This window comes from Abrus precatorius, unplaced genomic scaffold, assembly GCF_003935025.1.
Source record: "Abrus precatorius isolate BTA unplaced genomic scaffold, Abrus_2018 Scaffold8, whole genome shotgun sequence".
NCBI classification, from domain to species: Eukaryota; Viridiplantae; Streptophyta; class Magnoliopsida; order Fabales; family Fabaceae; genus Abrus; species Abrus precatorius.
In genome coordinates this window covers 35,883,636-35,911,351 of record NW_020874428.1, presented here as the reverse complement: position 1 = coordinate 35,911,351, position 27,716 = coordinate 35,883,636, and the positions used below count along the sequence as shown (strand labels likewise).

Genomic DNA, 27,716 nt, shown 5'->3' with positions numbered 1-27,716 from the left:
TGATATTTTTCACCTAACGTGGTATGAAGGTCTCATTGAACTTTGAAGGCAAGCAACATGTATGATTAAATTATTTTAAAGTATGGATTTACGAAAATCAGTCAAACATTTAAAAGTGATAATATTTTATTGAAAATTATATAAAACTTTTTTACTTTTAAATTGTTAAAATCACTTATAAAATTTGATTTTAATGTTTTCAAATAAATATTGATGATAAGCTCTTTTCACATGTTTTTGTTATTAAGAGAAAATCACTAAATAATTTATAACTTATTTTGATTTAATAATATCTACATAAAAATTTACTTAATAATAACAAATATTTAAAAAACACTAAAAGATGCATTATTAAACGACACTGATGATTAGATCAATAGTTACATTTTTCGTGTTAATATAGAGTATCACCAAAACAGCACAATAGCTTAAATAATATCTACAAAACAACTGATAACACTGTTTGTATTTTGTTGTGTAAAATAAATTATATGTTACATGATTAAAAATGACATAATAATAAATAGGATTAAGAAATATATACGAACTATAACGAACATGTGGTTTAAATGAAGGTTTCATAAAGAATAATTAAATGTAATTATCTTTAATGTATTTGTTTTTAAGCATAGTTTTATTAAAACAAAAATCTTCATCAAATTACGAGTTTTTTTTTAATGGGTTATGTTGATCTATTGAACAATGATATATTAAATGAATTATTCGAACATACATTAACTAGTTACCTGGTGGGTCTTCGTTACCGAACACTGTTTTGCATCTATTATCCATTTCTCTTTCTTCCGGCTTCTGAGAAAAAGCAGCGATGAAACAAAAGTGTTGGGGCCAAGCCAACAACAAAGTTGACTATGGTTTGAGAAATTGATTGGTTTGTTTTCCATATTTTTATTGCATTTTGGTTCCTAATGTGAGGCGAGTGGAGTATAATTAAGCACAGTGGTAATGATGAAGGTTGTGACCAAATTCAGCTTATTGCCTTTCAAGTAATGACATGAACTAGGACAATTAGATTATGATAATTTGTGTGTGCATGTAATTAAGCATTTCTTCATCATAATGTTTCCTTGTTATTGCTTTTTTCCCCACCTTGCTCTAGTGTTATGCCCAATGGTGTCCCCTTCTTGTCATGAGTGTCAATGGTTAAATAAGAATTACAAAATCTTTAAAATACTACGCTTTATTAATATATCCTTTTCAGATTCATTCCGAATAAAGAGAGCTTTTTCTAAAAAAAATAAAAAAATATTGCATTAGTAATGTTTCCATTCCCAATAGTTTACTAAAATTTGTCAATATTTCACCAAATTTATTTCTCACCCTAAAAAAAAATTCCAAAGCACACCAAATAGATAGTTTTTACAGAGACATAACCTTATAAGACCATGCTCGATGTCCACTTTCCCTTTTACCAACAAAGCACAACATAATTAGTAAATAGTTAATTCCTTAAACATATAATACAAAGTTTGTTTTCGGTCATGTGTATAAAGAGTTATAGTTTTTAGAAGAGTTAATACTCACATTGATAATTTTAATATCTTGAAGGATATATATACACTTCTATGCAAATAAAAAATAAGAATGATTTATGTTCATATGTTCACATTGTCTTCTTTTTTTTAGAATCATTGTTTTTTTTTTAAAACCCAACTCATTTTACTAACGATAACTGATTTAATTGATACTTGTACAATTTTTTTAAGGTCTCATATTCAAACATTATTTATTAAAAATTCCCACTAAAATTTTTAACCCATGCAAAATTATTGAGAGACAAAATTGTGTTTGGTGGAGGACATTTGTAACTAGTTTTTTTTGATCAAATTGATATTTTTTATTTTAAGAAAAATAAAACATATATATTTTTTTGAACTTGTAAAAAAATTCTGAAAAAAAAAAGAATCATATTACAAAGGTGAGCTATAAAAAAAGTCATTATCGGCTGAATTTTAGCAAGCTTGAGCAGTCCATATAAATTCAGGCCTAGTGTAGCCCATTTGAAGACTAGTTAAACTAAATCCACAATCATTGGTCTTCTGAAGGCCCAGACTACTTTTTTGGGCCAAATTAAAACAATGGGCCCAATTCATTCGGGCTTTGACTCCAGTTCCAGAGTCCCATTTAAACGCCACTACATCTCACGTGCACTCGAAGCGTGCTAAACTAGGGTTTAACGGGGGGAGAAGAAAGGAAGAAGAAGAAGATAGGGACTGAGGTTAAGGTGGTGCGAAATCTGACCATGGCAGAAGCAGAGGACAACCTAGAAGCCTCGCCTATGCACGAAACCAATTACAAAAATAAGAAGAAGAATAATAAGCGCGACAAAAAAAGACCACGAGATGTTGCCACCGAGGAGCGTCTAGAAGAAGAGGAAAATGGGGATAATACAGATAGCGAAGGTGAATCCTCGAAGAAGAAGAAGAAGAAGAAGAAAGTGGATGGAGAAAGTGAAGTGGAAGAGAGAAAGGTGAAGAACAATGGTGGTTCTGGAATTATGAGCACTGAGTCATTTGAATCTCTTGGATTGTCTGAACCTACTTATAAAGCCATTATGGATATGGGATTCCACCACATGACTCAGGTATACCTCTCTCTTTCTTCTTCTACTTTGCGTTTTGAGTTTCTTAACCCTTAGTAATGTATTGTTGCTTGTTGATTCTGCAAAACGGCGAGTTACTGAAAATGTTGAATAAGATAACCTTGCATGTAACATTATGAGGATAGTGAATTATTGATTTTTACATGCAATTTATTTGGCTTGATTCTCTATCATCAATGCAGATTCAAGCAAGAGCAATTCCACCGCTTTTGATTGGAAAAGATGTTCTTGGTGCTGCAAGGACTGGTTCTGGAAAAACTCTTGCCTTTTTAATTCCTGCTGTGGAGCTGTTGTATAATGTTAAATTTACACCTCGTAATGGAGCTGGTGTTGTTGTTATATGCCCCACTAGAGAGCTTGCAATACAGGTAATTTTGCTCATTATATGTAGACCTGTTCCTAAACCCTGCTTCTGGGATAACATTTTCTTTGCCTCGGTTTTTTCATTTCTTTGTTTGCGGGTTTGGTCAAATAGTTCTTATTTGTTGATTCAATATTTCTATTAGACACATGCTGTGGCCAAAGAGCTTCTCAAGTATCATTCACAAACTCTTGGATTGGTTATTGGAGGTTCAACTAGAAAAATTGAAGCTGAACGCATTGCTAAAGGGATCAATCTATTGGTAGCAACTCCTGGTCGTCTTCTAGATCATCTTCAAAATACAAAAGGATTCGTATATAAAAACTTGAAGGTAAATTATGTATTGGTGGTACAATTGTTTCTTTGTATTGCTTCAATATAACGTGGATGTGTTTGATTGCTGACACTGACAAGTGATGCTAGTATTTATTAATCGTGTCTTTGGGTGATTCAGTGTTTGATGCTTAATAGCAATCTTATAATTTGGGGTATGATATTCATTTGAGTGTTTAATGCTTATTTGGTCCTCACTCGTAGACTGCCTGGAAACAAAATATTCATCTTGTATTTTGACTGATAATTTTAAATAACATTATTCATACGTCTATACTTTTGCTGCTTGCTGATGTCACCTGCTCAGTTTGGTGTTGTTTTTGGGTAAACCAGAAAATCAAAAGGAAAGAAAACCAGCATATTTTAAGTGGGTAAATCTCTATTTTGAAATATTTTAAATTATTTTTGGTGTTAAAGGCTTTACTGTTTTCCAATTTGGGCTGAAGGTTCCTGAACTTAGGATCTTTTCATTCATATTTCTGGATTACTAGTTGATGCTTATGTGCATATGTAAGTGTAGATTCAGAATATTCTCTTACCCTGGATTCCTGCTTGCTTTGGCAGTGCCTGATGATTGATGAAGCTGACAGGATATTGGAAGCAAACTTTGAGGAGGAAATGAAGCAGATTATTAAGATCCTTCCAAAGGTATATATCATCACTTTGTCTTTCTCCTTGCCTTGCCAGTGACACATGAACTTTTGAAATTACAAGGGTGTCTTGAATTTGCTTTGCATCCACCCTATTTGCCCTTTGTGGATTGGATTGGAGTGTTTAACTGGAAAACTCCTAGCAATTATCAACAATTAAATTTTTATTCAGATTATTAATTAAGTTTTACTAGTATCCATTTATGCTTATTAAACAAAGCTATAACTATAAGTTTATTTGTATTATATGTTTTTAATTAATGTTTGTGGGCTTGACTAATTGATCTTCTTCTCCTTGAACAGAATAGGCAAACGGCTCTATTTTCAGCTACACAAACAAAGAAGGTCTGTTCTTTATTTTTCATTCTTCATCAAGTTCTTTCCTTTAAATAAAATCCTAATTCCAGACCTTTCAATTATTAATAATTTTTTAATTTATATTTATATATATATATATATATATATATTTGATACACTAGAAACTGATGTGTGATAATACATTATTTTAAAGTGAGTGGGTAGTTCTCCATTCAGTTTTTAATTTTCTTTCTCACGAGTCATTTTTTGCACAATGTACTACAATTTGATGCTTGACTTGAAAGTAAGAAATGCAGAAGGAAAGCATATTGTTTTTGGTTCTGAATAATATTTTCCCTTTAAAATACAGGTTGAGGATCTTGCCCGCTTATCATTTCAGACACCTCCTATCTATATTGATGTAGATGATGGGAGAACCAAGGTGATGTTTCCCCACTTTATCATTATCTCTGAACTTTATTAATAATAATCGTCACTAATCTTACCTGTTCATGAATGCAGGTCACAAATGAAGGATTACTGCAGGGTTATGTTGTTGTTCCCTGTGCCAAGCGATTTATTGTTCTCTATTCCTTTTTGAAGAGACATCAGTCAAAAAAAGTGATGGTCTTTTTCTCTTCATGCAACTCTGTCAAATTCCATGCAGACATTCTTAATCTCATTCATTTGAATTGCTCAAGTATTCATGGAAAACAAAAGCAGCAGACCAGGACAACTACCTTCTTTGACTTCTGCAAAGCAGAAAAAGGGATCTTGCTTTGTACTGATGTTGCTGCTCGTGGACTTGACATACCTGCTGTGGTATATTCATTTTCCTTTATCAACTTACACAAATATTTTGCAATGGAAACATAACTCATTTATATTATAAGACTTTTTACTTCTCCCCCAACTACTTAGTATGCAATCAGTCAATCTAATAATTGGCTAGAGATAAATAAAAAATTAGGGCAACCTAAGACTCCTGGAAAGAAATACAAGAGCACAATGAATAATAAATCTTTTTACATAAAAAAGTATGATAATCGGAATAAACATGGAAATTACATGAACCCAACAAAGCTTGTTGTATTCCCAGTATGTCCAATGACACAACCCCTTGAACCATTAACTGAGTAGCACAAGGCTAAAAGGACCATTTTATCCCACAGAGTGGCTTCTATCATTTTCATTCCATGACTACCCCCCCCAAAAAAAAAAACCTCTGAACGATGTTTGAGAAAGTGCTCATAAATTTGTAGTAGGCAAATCCAAGGTTCACAAGAAATGAGAATCTACACTATAAATACCATAGCAGCCAGGTGATGGACTTAAAGAGCTGCTAGTCTCAGATCAGAATAAGGGAAACACAATTGTGTTTGGCTTTATATTAAGTGCTGTAGTTCAAATGAATGACTTAATGTTTGAAGGAAACCTGGATTTCCAAAGTTTAAGCAAGAAAAAAAAGCTAGGATTCTTACCTGTTTTGATTCTCCATGTATTTATATTTTTAAATTTGATTTGTATAGCTATGGTAAAACAATTAACAGCATTTGAACAAACTATGTACTCTTGCATTAATCTTTTCTGTTAATTGAAAATCATTAAACGTGAAAGATTTGCCTTTTTTTCCCCTCCTTATTTGTGTTGTAGGACTGGATTGTGCAGTATGATCCACCTGATGAACCAAAGGTGCTTCCTGTTCTTCTATTGATAAATGATAAATCAATATTCTTTTCTATTTGCTTCTTAGCAGTCTAATACGTTGATGTACAGTATAACAAATATTTTATGTTGCTATTAGGAATATATCCACAGGGTTGGTAGAACAGCTCGTGGTGAAGGTGGAAAAGGAAATGCTTTGCTTTTCTTGATTCCTGAAGAATTGCAATTTCTTCGCTATCTGAAGGTCATTTTCTCTCCTCTCTCTTTTGACAATAGCGGATAATAAGCTTCTAGTGTATGTATTTACTTCATATGAGAAAGGTTTCTTTTCAAAATAGATTACTTCAGGAAACCTTGTATCAAACCTAGAATATACTGCCACTGGGAGGCAGTGGTTTCTACTTCCCCAGGCCCTAGGACACACTAACACCATTTTTATAAGAAATTATTCTTGCCTTATCCCAAATCATAATTTTATGTATATGAATAATTTCAGGCAGCTAAGGTCCCTGTGAAAGAGTATGCATATGATGAAAAGAAGGTGGCCAATGTACAATCTCACCTGGTACTCTCCTTCCTCATGCTTAATTAATATTTTATTTAATACAGTGACCAACTTCTGCTTATCTTACAAAGGGTCATATGGATAATGCAGGAGAATTTGGTAGTCAACAATTTTTATTTGAACAAGATGGCAAAAGAAGCTTATAGATCATACATATTAGCATACAATTCTCATTCCATGAAGGATATATTCAATGTTCACCGTCTTGATTTGCAGGTACAGCTTTCACAGTATGTTACTTTTTGTATTATCTTCAATGATTATATATGAATATGAGTGCCTAGGGATATGTTATCCAAATTGATCCTGGGTAACTTTGTGTGTTGTTAATATGTAGTTATGCATTAATACTACACCTGGCATTTTAAAGCATCTGTTACTTGGGATTCTTATCTTTTTGTTCATTTGGATAAAAAACTTTGGGATAGGGGGCAATTTGAAATAGTTGATTGGTAAGAATACTGGATAAAAATAATCAAAGGGGCAACATATAGATTAAAAAGTTTGAATTCCTACTCCATGCACAGGGGGAAAGAAGAGTTATTGTCTTCCTTAAATTAAAACTATTTGAATAGTTACATACCACTTTCCGTATTCCGTACTTGAGCAGGCTGTTGCTGCTTCGTTTTGTTTTTCAAACCCACCAAATGTGAGTCTGAACATAAACAGCAGTAAGCAAAGGAAGAAAATGCGTAAAGTTGATGGAAGTAGACATGGATTCAGTGACAGCAATCCTTATGGAAAGAGAAATGCTGATGATAAGCGGCAGTTTGTGAGGCACTAGCCTTAGACATGCCTCTATACTGTGGGTGTTTTCTTTGCATCTCTCCTACACACCCACAAAAAGTTTTGCTAATACCCCTAATTTATAGTCACAGATGTATTGTAAATTACTGAAATTAGTTAAACAACATTAGATTATTCAAACAATCAGTTCATCTCAAAATTTGTCTACTCTTGAACTGTAATTTTTTACATGACTGCTGGTTTCCCACTCTGTTCCATTTGTAATTACTTTTCTTTGTTGTAAGTTTTCTATCATTAATTTTTGCAAGTAGCTTTTGAAAAGCAATCGGAATAATGCCAAAAACAGACCAATAGATCCATTTTTTTCGGTTGTTGTAGGTGTACTTACAAAGATGAAACAGCTGTTCGCACATGTATTTTACTTGCCATGAGCTAAGAAAAAAAATTTTGGCCACGGAAAATTTTAAGTACTACTCACCAAATTTGCCGAGGCATAATGAAAATCAATTTCCAGTGTATTTCCTTTTGTAATATAATTTTTAGTAAATCGAAGATTCACTGAACCTATATAGGTTATTGAACAGGCAGGGTGCTGAAGGACTAAAATAACATTTTAAAACAATAGTGTTGTAAAATTAAGGCAAAAGTGATGGGGATTATAATAGTGTTTGATGGAGGAAACGTTAATAAGGCCTATACATATAAGCGCAGTTATACTTTATTTTCTTACCTGATTTTTAATGCATTTATATAGATCAAGGAAGATTAGTAATCGATAAAAAGAAGAGATATCAAGTATAATATTGTTAAAAATAAAAATGTGTGAATATGATTTTTCGTGTCTGTTTTTTAGTCACAAATTTGAAGTTTTAGCGTGTTTTAGTTGCCTATGAAAATGATAATAGTTAATTATATGTATAAATATTTTTCAAAACATTGATTATGATGAAATTATTTTTTATTTAGATCTATTAACTAAAAAAATTAAAATAATATATTTTGATCGTATTGAATTGAATTGAAAAACAACTTTTATATAATAAATTATAAAAAAAAGTATGAGATATTTTAAAATATTATTTGTTAGAGTATAAAGGATATTTTTTAGTTCAAGTTATAAACACAAAAGAACCATGATAAAAGAGGCTTAAAATTATAGTTTCTGAAGTTTTGGGTGTTTTGAACAATAGAGGAACAAAATTAGATTAAGTTACTAGTGGCTATTCTAACTATTAGTAGCCAAACTTTGTTATCTATAATAGTCTATATGATTCAACATATCACGTTGCTCATGATCTACGCTCAATCAACATTTCGCGCTGATAATTACAGTCAGCAATGATCTTCATTTTTTCCCCATCTTTTAAATAACCTTTTGGCAGCAAAACTAAAATGACTTTAATGATAAAATTTGTAAATGTAAAATCAAATACTATATAGAGGGATGATCCAAAAAAATGCTGGGATGTATCTATTAGATCTCAATTAATTTGTGTATTAAGTTATTGACTATAATATCAAAAGTATCTTTAGGCGTGCAACGCGCAGATTATTCTCGCTTCAGCCATAAAACTAAATGCCCTTATATTGGTTTCTTTTATAGAAATCAGGATCAACATTAGTTCATTATATCATCCATTATTCTAAGAAAGAGACATCATTTCCAATGAAGAACATTTCATGACAAATGTAAATTACGTTGACTCAGAAAAAAGTCAATGCCAACTCAAGAAGCAAACAATCACATGTGACCCCAATAAAAAAAGAAACATAATAACATTAACTAACAATGAAATCCAATCCTTCCTACCCTGACACATGACCAAAACAAATAAACTAATACCTAAAGCTCCAACAGCAAAACACCTAAGACACTCATAAACCTACGACTCTGATCACTAAAGAATCAAGCATAAAGCTGCATGCCAAAGATTGACATGACAAAAATTGTTATTATATTCATTGGAGTCATTTGAGAAATTCCACTTTTAGAAGGTGATTGTTGTGCACTCTCATTTGCAGATTGTGGTGAAGGTGCTGCCTCTAAGTCCAAAACCTTTATGATCATTTTTTCGCCTCTGTTACAGTGACCACTAACCCCACTAATGAAGAAGAACAAGCCAGGACGGTCAAATTTGAAAACAGTGTCACCGTTGTTAGAGAAAAATATGGGATGAGAGGATTTGCATTTTTCATACTCTTCTTCAGTCACCACCATAACCGAGTCATTCTCGTACTTGAATCCTAAATGTAAAAACAATCCCAAAAGTAAAAAAAAAAAAAAAGAAGAAGAAGAAAGAAAGAAAGAAAAAAGAATGATAAACACCTCTTAAAAGTGTAAACAGTAATACTTTGTTTGGATAAGAAATGAATGTAGATAGAGAAAATAAAGTATTATAATGATATACAAATACTTTTTATAATGATTTTAAAAATAAATTTAATTTAAAAAGTATAATCTTTTTATTATATTTTTTTATCTCAACATAAAATTATTTATTATTTATAATTTTTTTAGTTATAAAATAATAATTTTAATTTTTAAACAATTAAATAAAAACGGAAAAAAAAAACTGAGGTAGTTCACTACTGGATTTCTCATCTAACTAATGTTGATGTTTTAGTGTGAGACCTATTGAAATAAAAACATTTCAACCTTGCATTTCACTTAAACCAAATGAAGGAAATGCACAAAGTTGATGAATTTCATTCCTTGCAATTCCATTCTTTGTTATTTCGTAGAAAGGAAAGGGAGCAAAATGATAAATATGATAAATGATGTGATGTGATGAAGAGAAATAATGTATCAGAGAGAAAATGTTGGATGTCTATAAATTAAAATTATATATATGAAAAAAAAATCTTAATGTTTTGTGTTGCTTTCAACATATCTGAATGTTTAGGAAAGAAAATGATTATATATAATATAGGGTATTTAAGCTGTTAGAAAGTTTTTTACAAAAAGAAAGAACTTAATGTTGTGTTTCTTTCTACATATTTGAACGTATAGAAAAGAAATTGGTTGCATGTTATAAAAGGGTATTTAAGTTGTTATGATGTGGTACTTACGAAGAGTGTCATTAACTTTGAATCTGTTTTCGGATGCCCACTGATTGTACGTTTGAGCATTGTCCTTGGGAACAACCCAACCATCTTTACCTCCAACTTCAAACTCAGTACAATTGACAAAGGAGCCAACAAAGAAAAGAATAAAGCAAAGGAAAAGTGGGTACGAGGCTTTGAAGAGAAGAGCCATATTTGGATTTCAAGGGAGCTCTAGCTAGTGTGTTCTTTCTTGGTACCAAAGAGTGGAAATGTGCTTTAAGAAATGGAGTTGTTTACGTAGGACTTAAAAAGAGACCTTAGGTAGAAAAATGAAGTTTGTTAACGAGGAAGAGGGAGAGGATTGAGGAGCACGTGTTGAGGTTGTTTGTGGGCTTTTCTAGCTGAGGTAATGTCTATAGAAATGATCGATGACTTGGTATTAACTGTTTTTTTTTTTAAGCCAAGGCTGTTGAGTGAAATTGGCTGATTAAGTATTGAGATTCTAGAAGTCACTTATAATTATCCGTGCTATTAATAGTTTGTTCATTAGATTCTATTTCCATTCGAATTAAATAGAACATATTTTTTTAAATTGGAATAAATATAATACATATATATATATATATATAAAAATTAAATAAATAAAAAGCCAATTAGCGATTCAATCTAACTAATCTATTGACTCTACATCCATGAAGTTGTTCAACTTTGAATAGTTTGTTAACAATCAGCCAAAAGGGGAAAAAAAGCTACTAACATATGGGAAAAGAAAAGAAAAACTTCGAAGAATACGTGTTTAGTGTTAAATAAGTATATGTAGTAGTTAGCACTTGGGAGTACTATGACACATATTCCAGTTGCAAGAGTAGGTGATATGCTTGTATTTTTGTTCTTTGATTAGCTTTTTCGGAGACCCCTTGTCTCAATGTCGCTTGTTTGGGACTCTAGTGGCCAGATTCCAGAATAAGTTATTTGCAATTGCATGAACCGATGTTGCAACACTTGTCAGTTGTCTATCAGAATCTTTGTAACAGGTTTTGTTGACTAAATCAAACGTATCGATGTTGCGCTTCATTATTCAACAAAATCAGAAAGACGCTTTTAAGTGATTATAAAATTGGTGTTAGGAATTAAATTTGCAAGATGCATGCTTGCTTCTCCTTTCTGATAAGTACATCTTCCAACGGTGAATGAAAATATTGTGTATACTTTGCCGAAATGGAATAAAAATATTAACATTGTGTTCACAGAAATTCCTGTTTTGATTTGAGAGGTAGGTTGGAGGACAAGTCAGGGAAAGGTGTATTGAAATGTTAGTTAAATCAAAACACGTGTATATTTTTTTGGGCCATCATAATGCATGTATTAGAATTTAGAAGCCATAAATTAGTTTAGCTATATAGATGACAAAGTCAGAATCGAAGTGTTAATGTGGCTACTTCGCTTGGGTAATACATGTGGTGGTATCAGATTTCTCTGAAACGAGCTAAAATGACATATTCCACAGGAAAATAATAAGAACCACATTTACTGTGAAAACCCACCAAAGCCCATAAAAGACACAGTTTGAACCTCCCAAAGAGGCCACTACAAAGGAATCCTCATAACTCTTCATTTATCTTAACAGTTGAAACCCCTTCAGATATAGTAATTTCCTGCACACAAGGTTTTAGGCCATCAGGAATTTGGCGTGTTGGTTTGGCAATGTAACATAGGTTTGCATTATTCCAAGCTGCAAAACGCATTCCCGTTTTGCTGTAAAACCTTTCTGAGAAGTCAAGTCTCCCTGCCAGATTATTTCCATTTATGTGAAGTGCTCTAAGACATGGCAGGTTTTCCAAACTTCTAGAGAGACTTCCAGAAAGATTATTGTTACTGAGGTCCAAAAATCTAAGCCTTTTCATTTCTGCCATGGACTCTGGTACAATCCCTACCAAACCCATGTTAGAAAGGTCTAAGGCTTCTATGTTTTGGAAAATTTCCCATCTAATTCCCAAGAGATCACCCCCTATTGGGTTGTTGGACAAAACCAAATCCTTTAAGGACACCATTTCTTTGAGTGTCGCTAACCCACCGCTAAGTTTGTTATGACTAATATCAAGTAAAGTAAGATTCTTTAGCCTTCCCAGCTCCCTTGGTAATTCTCCCTGTAGCATATTGTAGCTCAAATCAATCTTCAGAATTGAATCCAAAAGTCCAATTGTTGATGGCAGAACTCCTGATAGTTTATTCCTGCTTGCATCAAATATTAAAAGCTCAGAAAACCCTCCATAGCTCATTGGAACCTCACCCACCAAATAGTTTCCTGCAAGGACTAGTTGCTTCAACTTGACCAATTTACCAATACTTGGTGGTAGTTTACCTGTTAGCCCATTTTCTAGCAGCACCAAAGATTGAAGCTTCCTCAAACTTCCAATTGCAGATGGAATGGTCCCTACAAGACCAGGGTTTGATCTCAGTGTCAAAGATTCTAAACTGTCTGAAAATTTCTCCCAGTTTGAAATAGGGAGTTTAACAGGATTTTGGCTATGAGAAAGGAAGCAACTTGACAGTGAGAGGACTTTTAGGTACTTGAGATTGAATAGTTGTTTGGGAAACTGAGCACCATGGTTGCAAGTGAGATAGTTGTCAAAAACTGGTCCAAAGTTTATAGCTGTTACATACCAGAAGCCATCATCATATTGCTCACAGGAAACTCCCTGTACATTATACAAAATATAGCCGTTTAAAGTTGTCAAAAACTAAATAAAAGAGTTACAAGAAATACAATCATAGAAGTGAAATACAACTCTGCTTTTTTCTGTAACAGTATAAAAAAAAATACAGTACTGTTCCATTAAAGTCCGGTGATTCAGACTGAAATCGAAAGCAAACAATAAAATAAACATTATCTGTTTGATCTTTTTACTCTAAAAGTTTAGAATTTCAAACCTGTATAGGAGTCCACCCACAAGGATCTGGATAAAGATATGAACCATTCCACCACTTTCCAACAAAACCTTGAATAACCCTGTATATGACTACCTGCTCTTTCTTCTTCATTGGAGTCAAGGAAAAGTCTTGGCCCTTACAAAGACAAAACAAAATGAGTAACACAAAACAAAGAACAAAATGGCACCTCCATGCTAAAATCCTTGTAGCCATTATTTCTAAGTATCAAGGCAGAAAATTTTACTCAGGAAAATGTGTAGTTTCAAGAAGTAGAATAGGCAAAACTCTTGGCTAATCAAAGTAATATAGGCTTGATTTCAAGGTCGTACTAACTATGAGATGCAAGAAAAAAAGAGTCAGTAATAGTGTACTGAATTTTCTTTAAGAGATAAAACACAGGGAAAGGTTCATTGCTAACAGTAATAGATAATGGAGGATCTAAAACAAGCCTAGCAAATAACTCTGCTAGTAAAAGTTTTTCAAGGATGAAAAGAAAGTAAAAGTAACAACAATAATGGACTGGAAATTAGATTGTAAAATGTAAAAAAAAAAAAAAAAAAAAAGTTGCATGGGTAAGGGATGCAGTTAAGAGGTTTATAGCTTAGAACTTCATCTGTTCAGCCTATAGTGCATATGCATGTGCTTTTCTGTTGTGAAAGGCCAACTAGTCACTGATTACTATCTTTTTATGCTGTGCAATATTTCAGGTAATAAAATTTTACATATAATAAAATTTTATTAAAAATATTAAAATCAATGCAATTCAATATATTGATATTATTTAATATTATAACTTTTTAATTATAATATTTACTTTTATGTATATTATTGCACAAATTTAAAAAATCGTATTGATTATAATAATTTTTTTACTGTTTTTTCACGGATTTGTGTTCATTATGGATCAGACGACAAAAAGAAAGGAATGACAAACATCCCAGCACCTCATTTTTCAATTTCCATTAATATAAGTTTTTCAATTCGTTTTTTACTAAAATTAACCAGACTGAGAATCGTGCCTTTCCATACATAGCATAAGTGATGCAATAAAAGAATTTAATAAACTTTTTTTTTTTTCATTTATGAATGTCCCAAATAAACTTGTTAAACAAATATGAAATGCTACATGGTGAAATGATTGTAATGATTTAGGTGAAATTTATAAGCATTTTGCATGAAATTTGTGCATAGGAAGGGAAAGAACACTGGAATTGATGGAAATTAAGCATAATTTTGATTAAATTTTCAAAAAAGTTCTTATAAGAGAAAAATATTAACATAAAAAAGTAAACTTTTTTGTATAAGTTAGAACTAACACTTTACTTATTTTATCTAAACTGCACCTTATCACAGTTATGATTGAGAATTGATTATGTAATGAGTTATAAGATACTGAATACTATGAAGTCTGAAACAAGCACATTGGAAGTGGGGTAAGGTTTGGCTGTTTTAGCTTGGGACCCTATAACTCTTCTTCTGGAACACTCACATGCGCATATGAAATGCATGGATATATTATTAATACGATTTTCGTTAATCTTATTTTATTAAAGTGCTAACTGTTATGAAGTATTGTGATAATTTGTCAAGCATTTTATTAGTAAATATAGCATCTTTAATGGTGGAATCAATTCAACTGTCTACTCTAATATATAAGTAAACAAATTATTAAATAAATCCCACAAATCACCTCACTTTTATCCTTTCATTTATGTGTAAGGCCCATTTTTCTTTAACAATCGGTTCTTATTAAGTAAAACAATACATCACTGGGTGAATAGAGAGAGCAAAGAAACAAAAATGGTTATAACTTGTATGGAAGTGTTGTCACAGATTGAGTTTGGACCACCCTATGGCGTAGGACAGGGCTAAAACTGGGTGCACCCCACTGAGTAATTAAGCTCTTCCTGCAACTGCAAGATCACTGTCACCGTCCAACTCCTCCTATTCTAACTCTTCCTTCATCCACGACTAATTAGAATTAGGCCTCTCTCCACCATCAATTTTCTTATCAAAAGGTAAATGTAAAATGCACATGTAAATGGGCTTTAGAAAGAGAATGGAAACTTTAGGTAATCGTCATATCATCCCCAACTTTTTCATTCCTTTACGTGCATTTTCATTACACAATAAAAGAAGGTTGAATGGTATGCTATTTTTGTTGAAAAACTATTTTATAAAAAAGTTATAACCATTTTTGTTCTTACGTAGATAAATACTTAACCATGTTGGCTCGTTGTATTTCATTAAAATTTATATTTTATTCTTATGTAGATAAATATCTAAATATGTTGGTTCATTGTATTTCACTAAAATTAATAAATAGAAAAAGACCATATAGGAATGAAAAAAGACACACTAAAGCAAAAATATTAAAAAAGAAGAGAGAAAGACAACTTATTACTATTTTTATATATTACTAAACCATTGTTTTTTAGATTGTAAATGCAGACTCATTTAATTTTGCATTAAACTATTTTTTAGACAAGTTTGTCGTATATAAATATTTATTTTGTCTAATTAGATCATCGGAAAAAGTATATATAGAGAAAGAAAGAGATGTTACAATTGTGTGCTCTACTATTTAAATTTTTTCATCTTATTTTTTTATTTGTGAGCATTTATATTTTGTTTATTTTGAATGTTTTTAAACAAAGCTTGTACAGTAATCTTCTTATATCCTTCTTTAATTATAGTAAATTATTTCTTCAGTGCTCATGGTGTTTTTAATCTTTACTTTGAGGAGCTTTTTATGTTAACAATTGCATGTGTCCTATGTTATTTTGTAATTCTATTTTTATTAATATTTTTCACTAATTCTTAAAAAATCGAGAAAATAATTTTCTCAAATTGAACTGTTGTGCTTACATTTTCATTCTCCCATCACAAGCAAGTAAGGACAAAAGAAAATTGGAGCAGGGTTAGAATAATTGTATATTTTCTATCAACAATTTGTTTGATGCTTTCTTATCTTTCATTAGTAATATGAAAGTTTAATCTTAAACCTATATTATCTAGTTCTTTATTTTTAAGAAATACAACAATAAATTGTATGATGTATGGGGAAATTCAAAATATTATGAAAAATAAATGACTTTTTTTAAGAAAAAATTAAAAAAATTTCCTATACAATGCATGGATATTGTTATAATTTTAAATTTTTATTAATTTTAAATTTTATTAAATTTAAGAACAATCGTACAATATATTATTTGTTCAAAATATTACTATAATTTAATGATATTCACGTAGTGTACAAGAAAATTAGCATTTATTTCTTAAAATTAACAGAACAGTAAAATTTTTTATGATAATTAAAAAGATAGACATGTATTTAAACTATATATTCTTATTGTCAAAGCAAGAAAATACCTTTTATTTTAAGCCTAGTTACATGTTTGATCTCTAATTTTTTAATTGGTTATATTTAGTTTCTTTAATTTTTTAAGTGTTCAAATTAAGTTTTTTATTTCAATTTTTGTAATTATTAAAAAATCATATTAAATATACGTCATATTATTGATTTATATAAATTATTTAAATAAAGATACCACTTAATATATATATATATATAATAAAAACCTTTTGTAATTTTATTCAATTATTTTATACAGTTTTTTTAAAATTATATAAATTTATGATTTGTTATATTTGTATTAATTATTTGACGAAGTTTTAGAGTAAGAGACTTAATTTGAGCAAGGGACTTAATTTGAGTAATTCAAAAAGTAAAAAAATTAAATGAGTAATTAAAATTGTAAAAAATGGACTTTAAGCCTCGTTAAATATAAAAAAAATTTACAATAACTAAATTTACATTCAATTTAATAGTGAAGTTTTGAAAAGCCAGATTACTGAACAGCTAAATTATGCGATACATCCTAATTTGGTAAGTCTTTCAGCTGCTTTCCTTATATCTAATGGTGACTGGGACTAGGAAAAGATTAAACCATGTGTTCTCCAAAAGATTTGTGATATTATATTTAATATTATTTTACTACGGCTAGTCCCTCGCTTCTAATTGGGACAATTAAAGTTTGTACATAATTTGTAAACTAATTTTTGTGCTCATAATATTTATTATAATTATATTTTTATGGTTATTTAGAATAGACCAAATCCTCAAAAAGTAAAAACCTTTACTATGAAGGTTACACATGATAAATTACTGATAAATAGAAAAAATAGAAAAGAAAATTTTCACTTAACGATGCTAACCCTGTTTGTAATTTATACAGTGAAACTATAAATACAAGTTCTTATGAAATGTGTTTACTACTAGTGAGTTCTAGAATTATGTAGTTCATAGTAATAATTGAAGTTATTTCTTTGGTCTTAGCAGAAGTAATTAATTGTGGTTAATTTTAAAGAAGAAATAAAGTTATTAATATCAATGTTTTTTTTTGTATTTGGAGTTATATGAATTATCAATTTTTGTATTAATTATTAACAAATAAATAAATATAAATGCCATGGTTAACGAGGACTCGACTTTTTTTTGAGATAACAACGAAGACTGGACCCTTTTTTTGGTACCCATCTTGATCTCAAAATTATACCTCGATTTAGTCCCAATCTCAATCCTCTTTCTGAAAAACCCAAAAAAAAAGGCAAAACAGAAAATTAGTAGTATGACAAAGAGTACAACTACAAATACTTGATTAATGATTTAATAAAGGAAGGAAAAAAACGCTGGAAAAAAAATCAATAAAACGATGATAAAAGCTTGGGCGAGCTTCAGATTCGAAAAAATTTCTCTGAATTGAAATTTTGTAAAGACGTAAACGGAGCAGCAACGTTTCGGCAGCTCCCGTACAATGAAGTAAATCCGATCCATAAAGGAAAAAAAATGAAGTCAAAATTTAAGATCCGAAACCAGGAAAAGGATACGGCAGCAACGGAGTAGATATGCACATACTAAAATAACAAAAAACAAAAACAAATAAAAAAAGACACGGCAACGCCATCGACTCTGAACGAAAACAGAGTATGAATGTATTGACGAAATATGGAACGCGATTGAGATTGAGAGACTCGAACGAAAGGAGAGAACTACAAAAAAATGATGAATGTTGAGCGAATTGAACACTATGATCCAGCGCATCCTTTTAACCAAGGAAACACAGTAGAGAAAGAGAACAGGAGAACTCAAGTCTCACTCTCAACTGTGATTTCCTTGATTAAAAAGATGAAATGAATCAGAACAGAACCAGCGACCCGGTAAGGTGCAGAGGCCAATACATATATATATATATATATATATAAGGTGTGATTAGGGTAAAGACTTGCCCTTCTTCTTCGCCTCGTGGAATGAGTTGGACAAATTAGGTTAAAATTCAGGGTTTACCCAATATATATATAGTTTATCATACTAATAATATAATGTTAGCTTAACAAAAAAAATAAAAAATAGCAAAAACAAGTTTATAAAATTAAGGAAGCATAATAAAATTAAAATAAATTTAGGAAAATAATAGTAAGGGAAACATGATAACACTACAACTGATAATAAATGAAAATATAATATTCTAAAAAAACGATTTCTGAAAAGAATAAAATAAAAAAATTATCAAAATAAGTACAGTTATTGTTATAAAATAATGATAAAATTAAGTCAAATTAAATATTTTATAGTTTATTAAAAAATAAATTTATATATGTAAAGTATAGCATTTTTTTTTATTTTCAACATTTAAAATATACAAATATTTCAACATTTGTAATACTTTTATAATTTAAATATAATTAGTGTATTATTTTTTATGAAAGTTTATTACTTTTTTATGTTTTAATTCAATTTTAAAAGTTAAATAAAATCGTAAAGTGTAAAAGTTATGTGATAATTTTTTAACATTGACTCTAATTTTACCAGCCAAATTTATCATTTTCAGCTTTATATATATATATATATATAAAAAAAATAAAGCATCACGAGGTGCATCTCTACGATAAGAACATGTAAATGAGTACACAATTATCTGTTTTCTTAATCTAATTCTTAGAGATGAGTTTAAATATAAGCAACTATCTTCTATAACCATGCAACTTTACTATTACTTTGTCTTCTCTGCTTTGCTTTTAACGTTTTATTTTCATTCATTATCTCTTACCTCTGTACTCACTTTACGTTTTTTGCAACAGTTGCTCGTACAAGGAATTGCTTGTTACATTATTGCAATCTCTAAACGTGCAACTTTTATTAGAACAACCGATTCATAAGAAAAGAAAGTTAAGAAATTGCATTTGCGGGTCTTAGAGTGAGACATAAAGAAAAAAAATAATAAATACAATAGATAATATGTTATTATGAGAAGAAGAAGAAGAAAAATGTATTTCCCGTCAAACACTTAGAAAAATATCTTATATCATTTTTAAATTTATAATAAATATTTTAAAAGTTAAAAGATATTTATAATTATTTAAAATAAAATTCTAAAATTTATTATATATATTAATATAATATTAATAGTGATAATTATTTTAAGTACAAAAGATATCGAGAAGTTATGAAAATAAAAAAATTGCAAAATGAAGTTAGTGTGAGAAAAAATTCCGTAAACGATGATTGGGTTAGATACATAAAATGGAGCTAAGCCCAGCCCAACCCGTTCGATACACACTGTTAAGAACATGAAAAAAGGAACTAAAAAACGAACATAGAGCATAGTCACAATCCAAACGGGGCTTTTAAATTGGACGCCGGTGAAGGTGAGTCTGGAAATCACGGTGGCCACCGTGGCGGCTGTAGGCAAACGCCGGCGAAAAATCGCGTTTGATGTGAAACTGAAGCAGAAGCAGGTGTTGGCGCAGCGTTCCCTTCCTCTGCTTGGAAATCCGAATTGTAGAAATCAAGTCACCCGAACATGGCCCAAGATTCCGAGAAGAGGTTCCATTCCATCATGGACAAGCTCTTCCATCCTCCCAAATCCTCGTCCAATTCTTCACCTCTCACCTCCAGGTTCTCTCTTCGATCTTGTTCTCCTTTTGCCTTCCACGAAATTTGAATAATGACACGATACGAATCACGAGAATCGTTTATCTCTACACTCTTACATTAGCGTTGTGTGGCCATATTTTGCTCAATTGCACTTACGAGTTACTAGTATTACATCTTGCTAGTTCTATTTGTTTGCCATGAAGTTAAATTTGAACCCTTTGGCGCGTGTCCTTGTTTAGCATGCACTCAAGATTGGTTCTGTTTGTTTTTTTTTTTTTTTTTCTAGCAAATAGGGTTTAGTAATGTGTTTCTGTTTGCAGTTCATCTGGAGTGCAAGTATCAGGGGGTAAGAAACGTCCTTACCAGTCAATTGCTTCAGGGGTTACGGAGTTGAATAGGAGAGGAGATGTTGCTGAGGGACAGCAATCTTCCTCAGGTGCTGCTGCAGCCCCGCAGGGACCGCTCTGTCGACCGTGGGATCGTGGTGACTTTATGAGAAGATTAGCGACATTCAAATCTATATCATGGTTTGCTAAACCCAAGGTTGGTTCTATCTGTCTATCTTTTTCTTACCTGTTATACCTTCGTTTGGGGGTCATGGCTATAATTGAATACTTTCGGAGTAGGTGTGAGTGTGTGCGTGGAAACCAGGTTACTAAATATCCAAGAGGCTGATACATGACAATGAACTGGGAACAATGCTTAGGAAGACAAAGAATAGAATTAACCTTTTTATTGATTAATAAAAATACGCAGCATTTGGCCATTCTAGTGTTTTACTCCATTAACAAACTATGCAGGGACTTTCCAAAAGGAATTCCCTGCAGTAATGAAGTAAGAATAGGTGATGCCTTATATGATTTGTTAGTCCTCTATTTGTATGTAAGCTTGAACACTTGGTTTTGGTAGGTGAGATTGTCTGTTCATCATTATATTTATTGTATGGCGGTTCTTGCTATTCGAAGGTACTTTTTCCTTGCATTTGAGCCTTAACAAAAGAGTAGAGACAAAGGGTTTATGGGTTGGGTTGGCAGCTTTAAACACATGATCTGAAAGTGAAACAAATCATCCAATTCAAATTACATAGGGTTTATCTGCGGTTGAAGGGGATCAGTATTTGTCATGTTAATTTTGGTGAAAGTTTTATGTTGTTTCAATACAAAAGAGGTTCTTGTCTAACGTTGTCATTGTAGGTCTTCTTCTTGCTTTGATATTCTAAATGTATTGTGTTGAGATATGTTGTCTCGTAAATGGTAATGCATGTGATGTCACATTTTTCCTCAATGTAGGCGTTCTCTCTCTTTTAAAGCCAATAACTCTTCTAACCACAATACTTTTATTCTTGATCATCCATTGGCTTTAGATATTACCTCCAAAACAGTGTGTTTGATAAAATAGATAGTGATTGAGGCCGTGGATTTTCTTGAGCTAATTGCATGTTGGAGCCACCCCCGATCAATCCTCCTCTAGTTCATGGGAAAAGGCAATGCTTTTTATCTGTTTGACTTGTTCTACTGGAGGGAGAATAGCTAAATTGTTTTTTGGCTTTACTGTGTTGTTTGCTTTCATTTAAAAATGTCAAGAGTTCTGATGATATAAAAATTTATCTTTCCTGACAATATTTAGGGATGGATAACACGTTTTTTATAGTCAGTTTATCATGGCATATCATCTCCCTCATTATAGAAAGCCTCTTGCTTCATACTTCCTGATTTCCTTTTGTCAAAACATGATTCAGCTGTATAATTAATAAACTATGCTGTACAGCTGAGCTCCCTTTGTCACCCTTTCCCATCCTGTTTCCCTGTAATTTTATGGCTTATCATTTGACTTATGATATTTACAGATAGTGAGTGCTGTAAATTGTGCTAGAAGAGGTTGGATCAATGTGGATATTGATACCATAGTTTGTGAAGCATGTGGGGCACGTCTTCTTTTCTCCACACCAGCATCTTGGAATCAGCAGCAGGGTATGCCATTGTTCTCAGTTAATATATAATTTACAGCAACTTTCCATTGTATGAATTTTCTAACTAACTATAATGTCTTCTATTCAGTGGAAAAGGCAGCCTTGGTCTTTAGCTTAAAGTTGGATAATGGACATAAGTTACTTTGTCCATGGATTGACAATGCCTGCAGTGAAACATTGGCACGATTTCCTCCTACAACTCCTCCAATATTAGTTGACAATTTCAAGGAACGTTGTTTTGAGCTCTTGCAACTATCAGCTCTTCCGCGTGTTTCATCTTCAGCAGTAGACTATATGCAAAGACAAAGCCCTCTTCTGGAAGACTTTCTTGGACAATCTTTGATGCTGGAGAATGGAAATGGATCGGCTGAAAATTCTGGGATTGGAGATGTTAGTAGTCAAGAGGAGCTGAAATTGTATTATCAGGTAATAACAGGTTTTCTAATAAGTTTAAAATTCTTATTTTCTATACCAGTGTGGCAAAATTTCTTCGACTATTTGTATATGATCTGGTACCTGTTTGTTGGTTGTCTTGTGTGATTTATTATTTAATGCTGCATGAACATGACACTCTTTTACTTGATATAATTTCTCCATTCTGTCTTTCTATGTTTGCTTGCAAGGCTTATTGCATTTCAATTACATTCTTAGGAGATTCTTAATGTCTTTTTGGCTTAGGCATTTGGTTGATACTTGTCAAAAGTGAACTTGGCTTGATCTACTATTCATTTCCAGATGAATTAGAGGTCCTTTAAGTGATCATTAAAAAAAAGAAACTAGACTGATGTTCATCTCTGGCTTCTCCAAATCTTTGTGGTTCATTTTTTAGCACAAACAATCACTTTTGTCTTTAAATGGCAAATGCATTTTATGAATGTAGTCAATGTACCTTTTTATATGAATAAGTTTCCATTATCTCATTTTTCCTCTCAAAAACATCTTTATATGTATTAGCATTTCTTTGTTTCCTCCCCTTTTAAATAATGGATATTGATGTTTTCAAAATTTTGCAGGCTCAAAAGCTTATAAGTTTATGTGGTTGGAAACTTCGTTCTCTACCATATCTCATTGATTGCAAGGATATATCAAACCAGTCTGTTAAAAATACAAATATTATAGATTGTTCTTGTGTAGCTGCTGATGTGACAACTAATAATGATCTCATTGTCCATTCTGCTGGCACTGATGAAAATTCCAAGGATTCTAGTGAGGAACAAGTGCATCCCAATTCTGCAGTTTTAGATTGCACCCTTTGTGGAGCTACTGTTGGATTGTGGGCATTCTGTACAGTTCCTCGTCCTGTGGAGTCAATCAGATTAGTGGGTTATGCTGAAGTGAATGGTGAAAATGCTTTAGTGGCCGATCTTGAGAGTAGGCAAGGTGTAAATAATACCATGCCTGATGTTGCAAATTCATCAAAGGATGTTTCTTCAAGTCTAAATATGACAATTGCAGGGGGGCCTCCCCCAACAAAGCAAAACTTTAAAGCAATAATATCTCTGCCAGTTATTGGTCACAATTTAAGGGCTCGTCTTTCTTATGATTTGAATTTTAGAGACCATCTTTTTGTTGACAGAGGTGGTATTCTGTCGGATTTACAGGAGAAAACTGATAACACAGTTAATGATTCTATTGGACAGCTTGTTCCTGTGTCATCTGAAATCAGGGAAATTTCAAATTATGAAACTGGTTCTCAAGCAAGTATTCATGATTCAGCTGTAGATGCTGTTATAGCTGGCACATCTTATGCAGGACAATCTTCTGGTCTTAAGGATAAGATTCCTGTACACACAGAGGCTGATAAATTGGATAGTTCAGCTACAGGATATCCTAGTAGCTCTCAGGTTAGAGACTTTTCATTAATCAAATAGACAATTAATTGTGATTCTAATAGAAAAAGTTACAGCCTTGGTATTATTGTGATCGGTAATCACAATTTCTGTGACTGGTAAACACAATTTGTAACACAAACAAAATGCTTGATTGCCGAGCATTAAGTAGTCTTGCTGTGGCTTGTTGGGAAGTCCATGTTAACTGTAATATTGCTGTGCAGAAAGACATGACAGAAGGTGAAGCACTTTCTGTTACACACAAGACTTTGGATGGAGAAGTTAGTAGTCTTGAAAATCATGGGGTCAAAGATACAGAGAATCCTATTGGCAGTGCAGATGTACAATCTAGTTTAGGTAAGCACTATGTTTGACAGTTCCTTGATAAATCATTAGCATTGAGTGTTTGAACGTGAATTAGTGTGTGACATACATTCTGTTTGGTAGTTGCATTGTTGTCTGTTTTGGCATGACAATGTGTAATTCACTAGTCATCATTAGTATATAAGAGAAGTAGAAAGTTTAAGAATCTTCTTCACTTTGTTTTCCAGGAAAGTTTAAGAATCCAACACTGTCTGATAAAGCAGTGGAATTTGATCCAATCAGGCAGCATAGACACTTCTGCCCCTGGATTGCATCAATAAATGGTGGGGAGCCTGGGTGGAATCAAACGTTATCTGCTCTGTACCATCAGAAAAATCTTTTGCCGCATTCACCAAATAGATCTCCATCATCTATGTCTGTTGTTAAGGTATTTCTTGCTTGATATTATTGCTCTCGTTTAATCATTGGATGGGTTATTAGTATATAGCATAGTAAATTGATTTTTCTATCTTTAATTTACGAGGCAAGTGTTTTAATGATTTTAAAAAAATAGACCAATCCGAAAAAGTGTTTTTAAAAGAATGTTAAGTGTTTCTTACCTCATTTTTTCTTAGGCTAACTAGGGTCTGGCACTGGTTAAGGAATCAAAGGTAGAAATATTTTTTGTTTAAAAACGTAAAATTTCACTTATCCTGTTGATTTCTGATGCATTTCAATATAATTTTCAATAACTTACTATTTATTATTATAGCGTAATGCAATCTGTTTGACATACCTATGATTGGTAATAGTACTTAAACCAAAACGGTACACATATGGATAAATTGTTTAACAAGACCCCAAGGTTAAACTGTCGCCCAAACACGTCTTGTGAATAATCATTCAAAAGTAAGAATAGATGATAACGCCATTGGTAAAAATAACGGAAAGCCCAAGAGTATGACGTGTTTGCCAACGTTGTTGGAAGTTGAAATGAACTGTTCCATTAATGGTCTGTAAACATACACGCCTAATTGCTTGTGGAATTTTTACCTGCGGAGATGTAGTATCTTACATATAGCGTGTGTGCATGCAGGTGGATGACCCTGTCGGTTCAATTAGAAAACTTTTTATGTCTCCGCCAACCAGAAGAATGAAACTCACTCACAGTACGGGCCAAAATACAGAACCGCTTGGGCCAAGGGGATGAGAGGGGTCCTAACTCCTAATTCAACAACACCTCACTCCTCCTCCAGCTAAATGCTGTGTACACTTACTTTTTCGTGGCTTGTTTCCCTATTTAAAAGCCTTAAAAGTTGTAATTGTTGTATCAAAAGTTCAATTCTTTTTTCTTAAGATATATCTGGTTCAATCTTGCTCCACAAAAGAACATTATTGGTTTACTTGCGCCTTGATTCCAGTGATTCACGAATACTTGCCGGTTAACCGAGCTGTAATATTTTTTCGTCATTTGTAATACAATTGGCAGAAGTTACATAGGGTTGGACGATAATGGATATTGTTATAGAATGTGATATGTCCTCTTACACGGGAAATCAACGAGAGAAGGGAGTAGACAATTTTATGTTTACTCCATTACGCCACAGTTGGTAACGATAACCTTAGAATAAGGGCGGTTGAATCCTCTTTCTGCTACAACAGCTCTTTTGTCTCCGATTAGCTTTGCTACCCTGTAGTATCATTATAATTAGCAATATCACAGATTCAGGTTGAATTGTAGATAGCAGCAGACATATAAAACAGGTAGAAAACAAAAAAAGTGTGTTCGACTCACCTAAAATACGGAGAGCCCGTATTCTCTTGTACAGTTTTTACCTGACCAATCCTCTGCACAACCTCCATCCCTCTTACTACCCTTCCAATCACAAGCGACGATGCATCCAGCTCTGGTGAATCCTTTGTAACAATGACAAATTCTGTTCCGTTGGGATCAGTTCCAACTTCTTCTTGATCAATCTCCAGCTTCCCTTGTTTTGCAATCAGCTTCAACTTGGGAGGGGGTTTTGATGGGTCTCTCACAATAATGCCTACACTTCCAGCCACGTTTTTAGTCCCCGGACATCTCTCGTACGTTCTCTCCCATTCCTCAACAAGACTATCAGTTGCCAAATTGTTCCCTGTCCTCTTAGCAAGTTCAACATCCACCCCATAAGATCTAAGGCCACCATGTTGAACATAATTGGGCATGATTTTTACAAACTCTTTTCTTCTATAGCTAATACCAGCAGCCCCACTTACAATCTTACTAAACCTATCAACTCCTGCAGGGACATCATCTCCGAAGAGCCCAATAGTAATGCGACCAACAGGTTCACCATCAATAGATATATCGAAGAATACTTCTTTGGTGGGTTTTCTTTCAGTGCAGCTGGGAGTGATTGTCAGATTCTCTTCTTGTTGATCACTGGTACTTGGGTTAGCAACATTTTCTTCTGCTCTTGCTCTGGATCCATCCACTGCCTGAGCACCCAAAAGAAGGAGCAAACAAGAGTTGCTGTAGATTGTGAGCTCTCTACGCGATAAGCTGCATTTATGTTTGAGGACTGGAAAGGATGGAGAAGTGGGTATTAGTTGGAATGGCGAAAGTGATGGTGCTGACGTGCGAATTGGAGGATTGAAAGGTTGAGGGGAAGATCGAAGTACTATTGGGTTTTGTAACATTTCTCCGTTGTTGTTGCTCTTGGCACTGCTAGGGAATTGATTTATGCTAGTGTCTGCATCAGATGTTCCTTTTCATAGGTAGATTGTGAGATGTAGAAAAGAAAACGAAGTAGAGTGGAACAACAGATAGAGTAACGGATACTTGGGAGATTTCATGGATAAGAAAATATGGAAATAGCTACGTTCTATGCCAGTCATTTATTTGTTTCTTTTTAGAATTTTATGTACACTAATTTATGCGGGTCCCTTTAGATATTGAGAAAGAAATACGGGAAGGGGGCTATATCCATTTTATAATTTCTCAATAAGTTGTGTGTGATCTAAAAAATATAAATATTTAGTATTTTCTTACTTAAAAAATAAAACAAAAAATAAAATATTTAAACGCAAAATATGCACATATCTTTTCGGCCTCTTGCTTTTCCGTGATCTTGTCATTTAGGTTTGGTTTACTTTACTTTATAAAAACAATTGTATTTTAAAATTATTATTTCTTTAAATTTAAATTTTAGTTATTTTTCTACAATTATTTTACACACCTTTTTTATGTGCACAAAATAATGTTAGAAGATTTTTATTTTTTATGTAAAGGTAGTATGTTGATTTCTTGAAAGAGTAAATATTTTTAGGGAAAAATTAAAATAATTTTAACGGAAATACATTTATCGATAGTGTAAAATTTGTATCTTACTTTTTAATTTTAAATTATCAAATTTACAAGAATGGTTAATTCTTTTAATAATAATCAGAGATGAAAATTCTTTTTTATTTATTCACACAGA

At 32.3% G+C, this 27,716-nt stretch overlaps 4 protein-coding genes across 4 annotated transcripts; 2 read left to right on the top strand and 2 right to left on the bottom strand.

Moving 5' to 3' along the window:
* Positions 1-2,171: 2,171 nt before the first annotated feature.
* Positions 2,172-7,594, top strand: LOC113846589 (DEAD-box ATP-dependent RNA helicase 27-like). The gene is made up of 12 exons (XM_027475037.1): positions 2,172-2,602; positions 2,803-2,988; positions 3,127-3,312; positions 3,879-3,962; positions 4,268-4,309; positions 4,632-4,703; positions 4,784-5,083; positions 5,915-5,953; positions 6,066-6,170; positions 6,423-6,491; positions 6,582-6,707; positions 7,102-7,594. Exons 1-12 carry the CDS (start codon positions 2,261-2,263, stop codon positions 7,273-7,275), a joined length of 1,725 nt encoding a protein of 574 aa, XP_027330838.1. The 5' UTR covers positions 2,172-2,260; the 3' UTR covers positions 7,276-7,594.
* Positions 7,595-9,144: 1,550 nt separating this feature from the next.
* Positions 9,145-13,427, bottom strand: LOC113874787 (LRR receptor-like serine/threonine-protein kinase GSO1). The gene is made up of 5 exons (XM_027513001.1): positions 13,215-13,427; positions 12,882-12,982; positions 11,945-12,692; positions 10,308-10,410; positions 9,145-9,482 (listed from the first exon to the last, which is right to left on the bottom strand). The coding sequence occupies exons 1-5, from the start codon at positions 13,425-13,427 to the stop codon at positions 9,145-9,147; spliced, it is 1,503 nt and encodes a 500-aa protein (XP_027368802.1).
* Positions 13,428-19,828: 6,401 nt separating this feature from the next.
* LOC113846312 lies at positions 19,829-27,123 on the top strand. The gene is made up of 8 exons (XM_027474408.1): positions 19,829-20,172; positions 20,472-20,694; positions 21,998-22,121; positions 22,209-22,546; positions 23,134-23,964; positions 24,174-24,306; positions 24,501-24,700; positions 25,349-27,123. The coding sequence occupies exons 1-8, from the start codon at positions 20,078-20,080 to the stop codon at positions 25,460-25,462; spliced, it is 2,058 nt and encodes a 685-aa protein (XP_027330209.1). The 5' UTR covers positions 19,829-20,077; the 3' UTR covers positions 25,463-27,123.
* On the bottom strand, positions 25,692-27,050 carry LOC113846313 (peptidyl-prolyl cis-trans isomerase CYP26-2, chloroplastic). Its single transcript, XM_027474409.1, has 2 exons — positions 26,048-27,050; positions 25,692-25,943 (listed from the first exon to the last, which is right to left on the bottom strand). Exons 1-2 carry the CDS (start codon positions 26,932-26,934, stop codon positions 25,841-25,843), a joined length of 990 nt encoding a protein of 329 aa, XP_027330210.1. The 5' UTR covers positions 26,935-27,050; the 3' UTR covers positions 25,692-25,840.
* Positions 27,124-27,716: the final 593 nt, after the last annotated feature.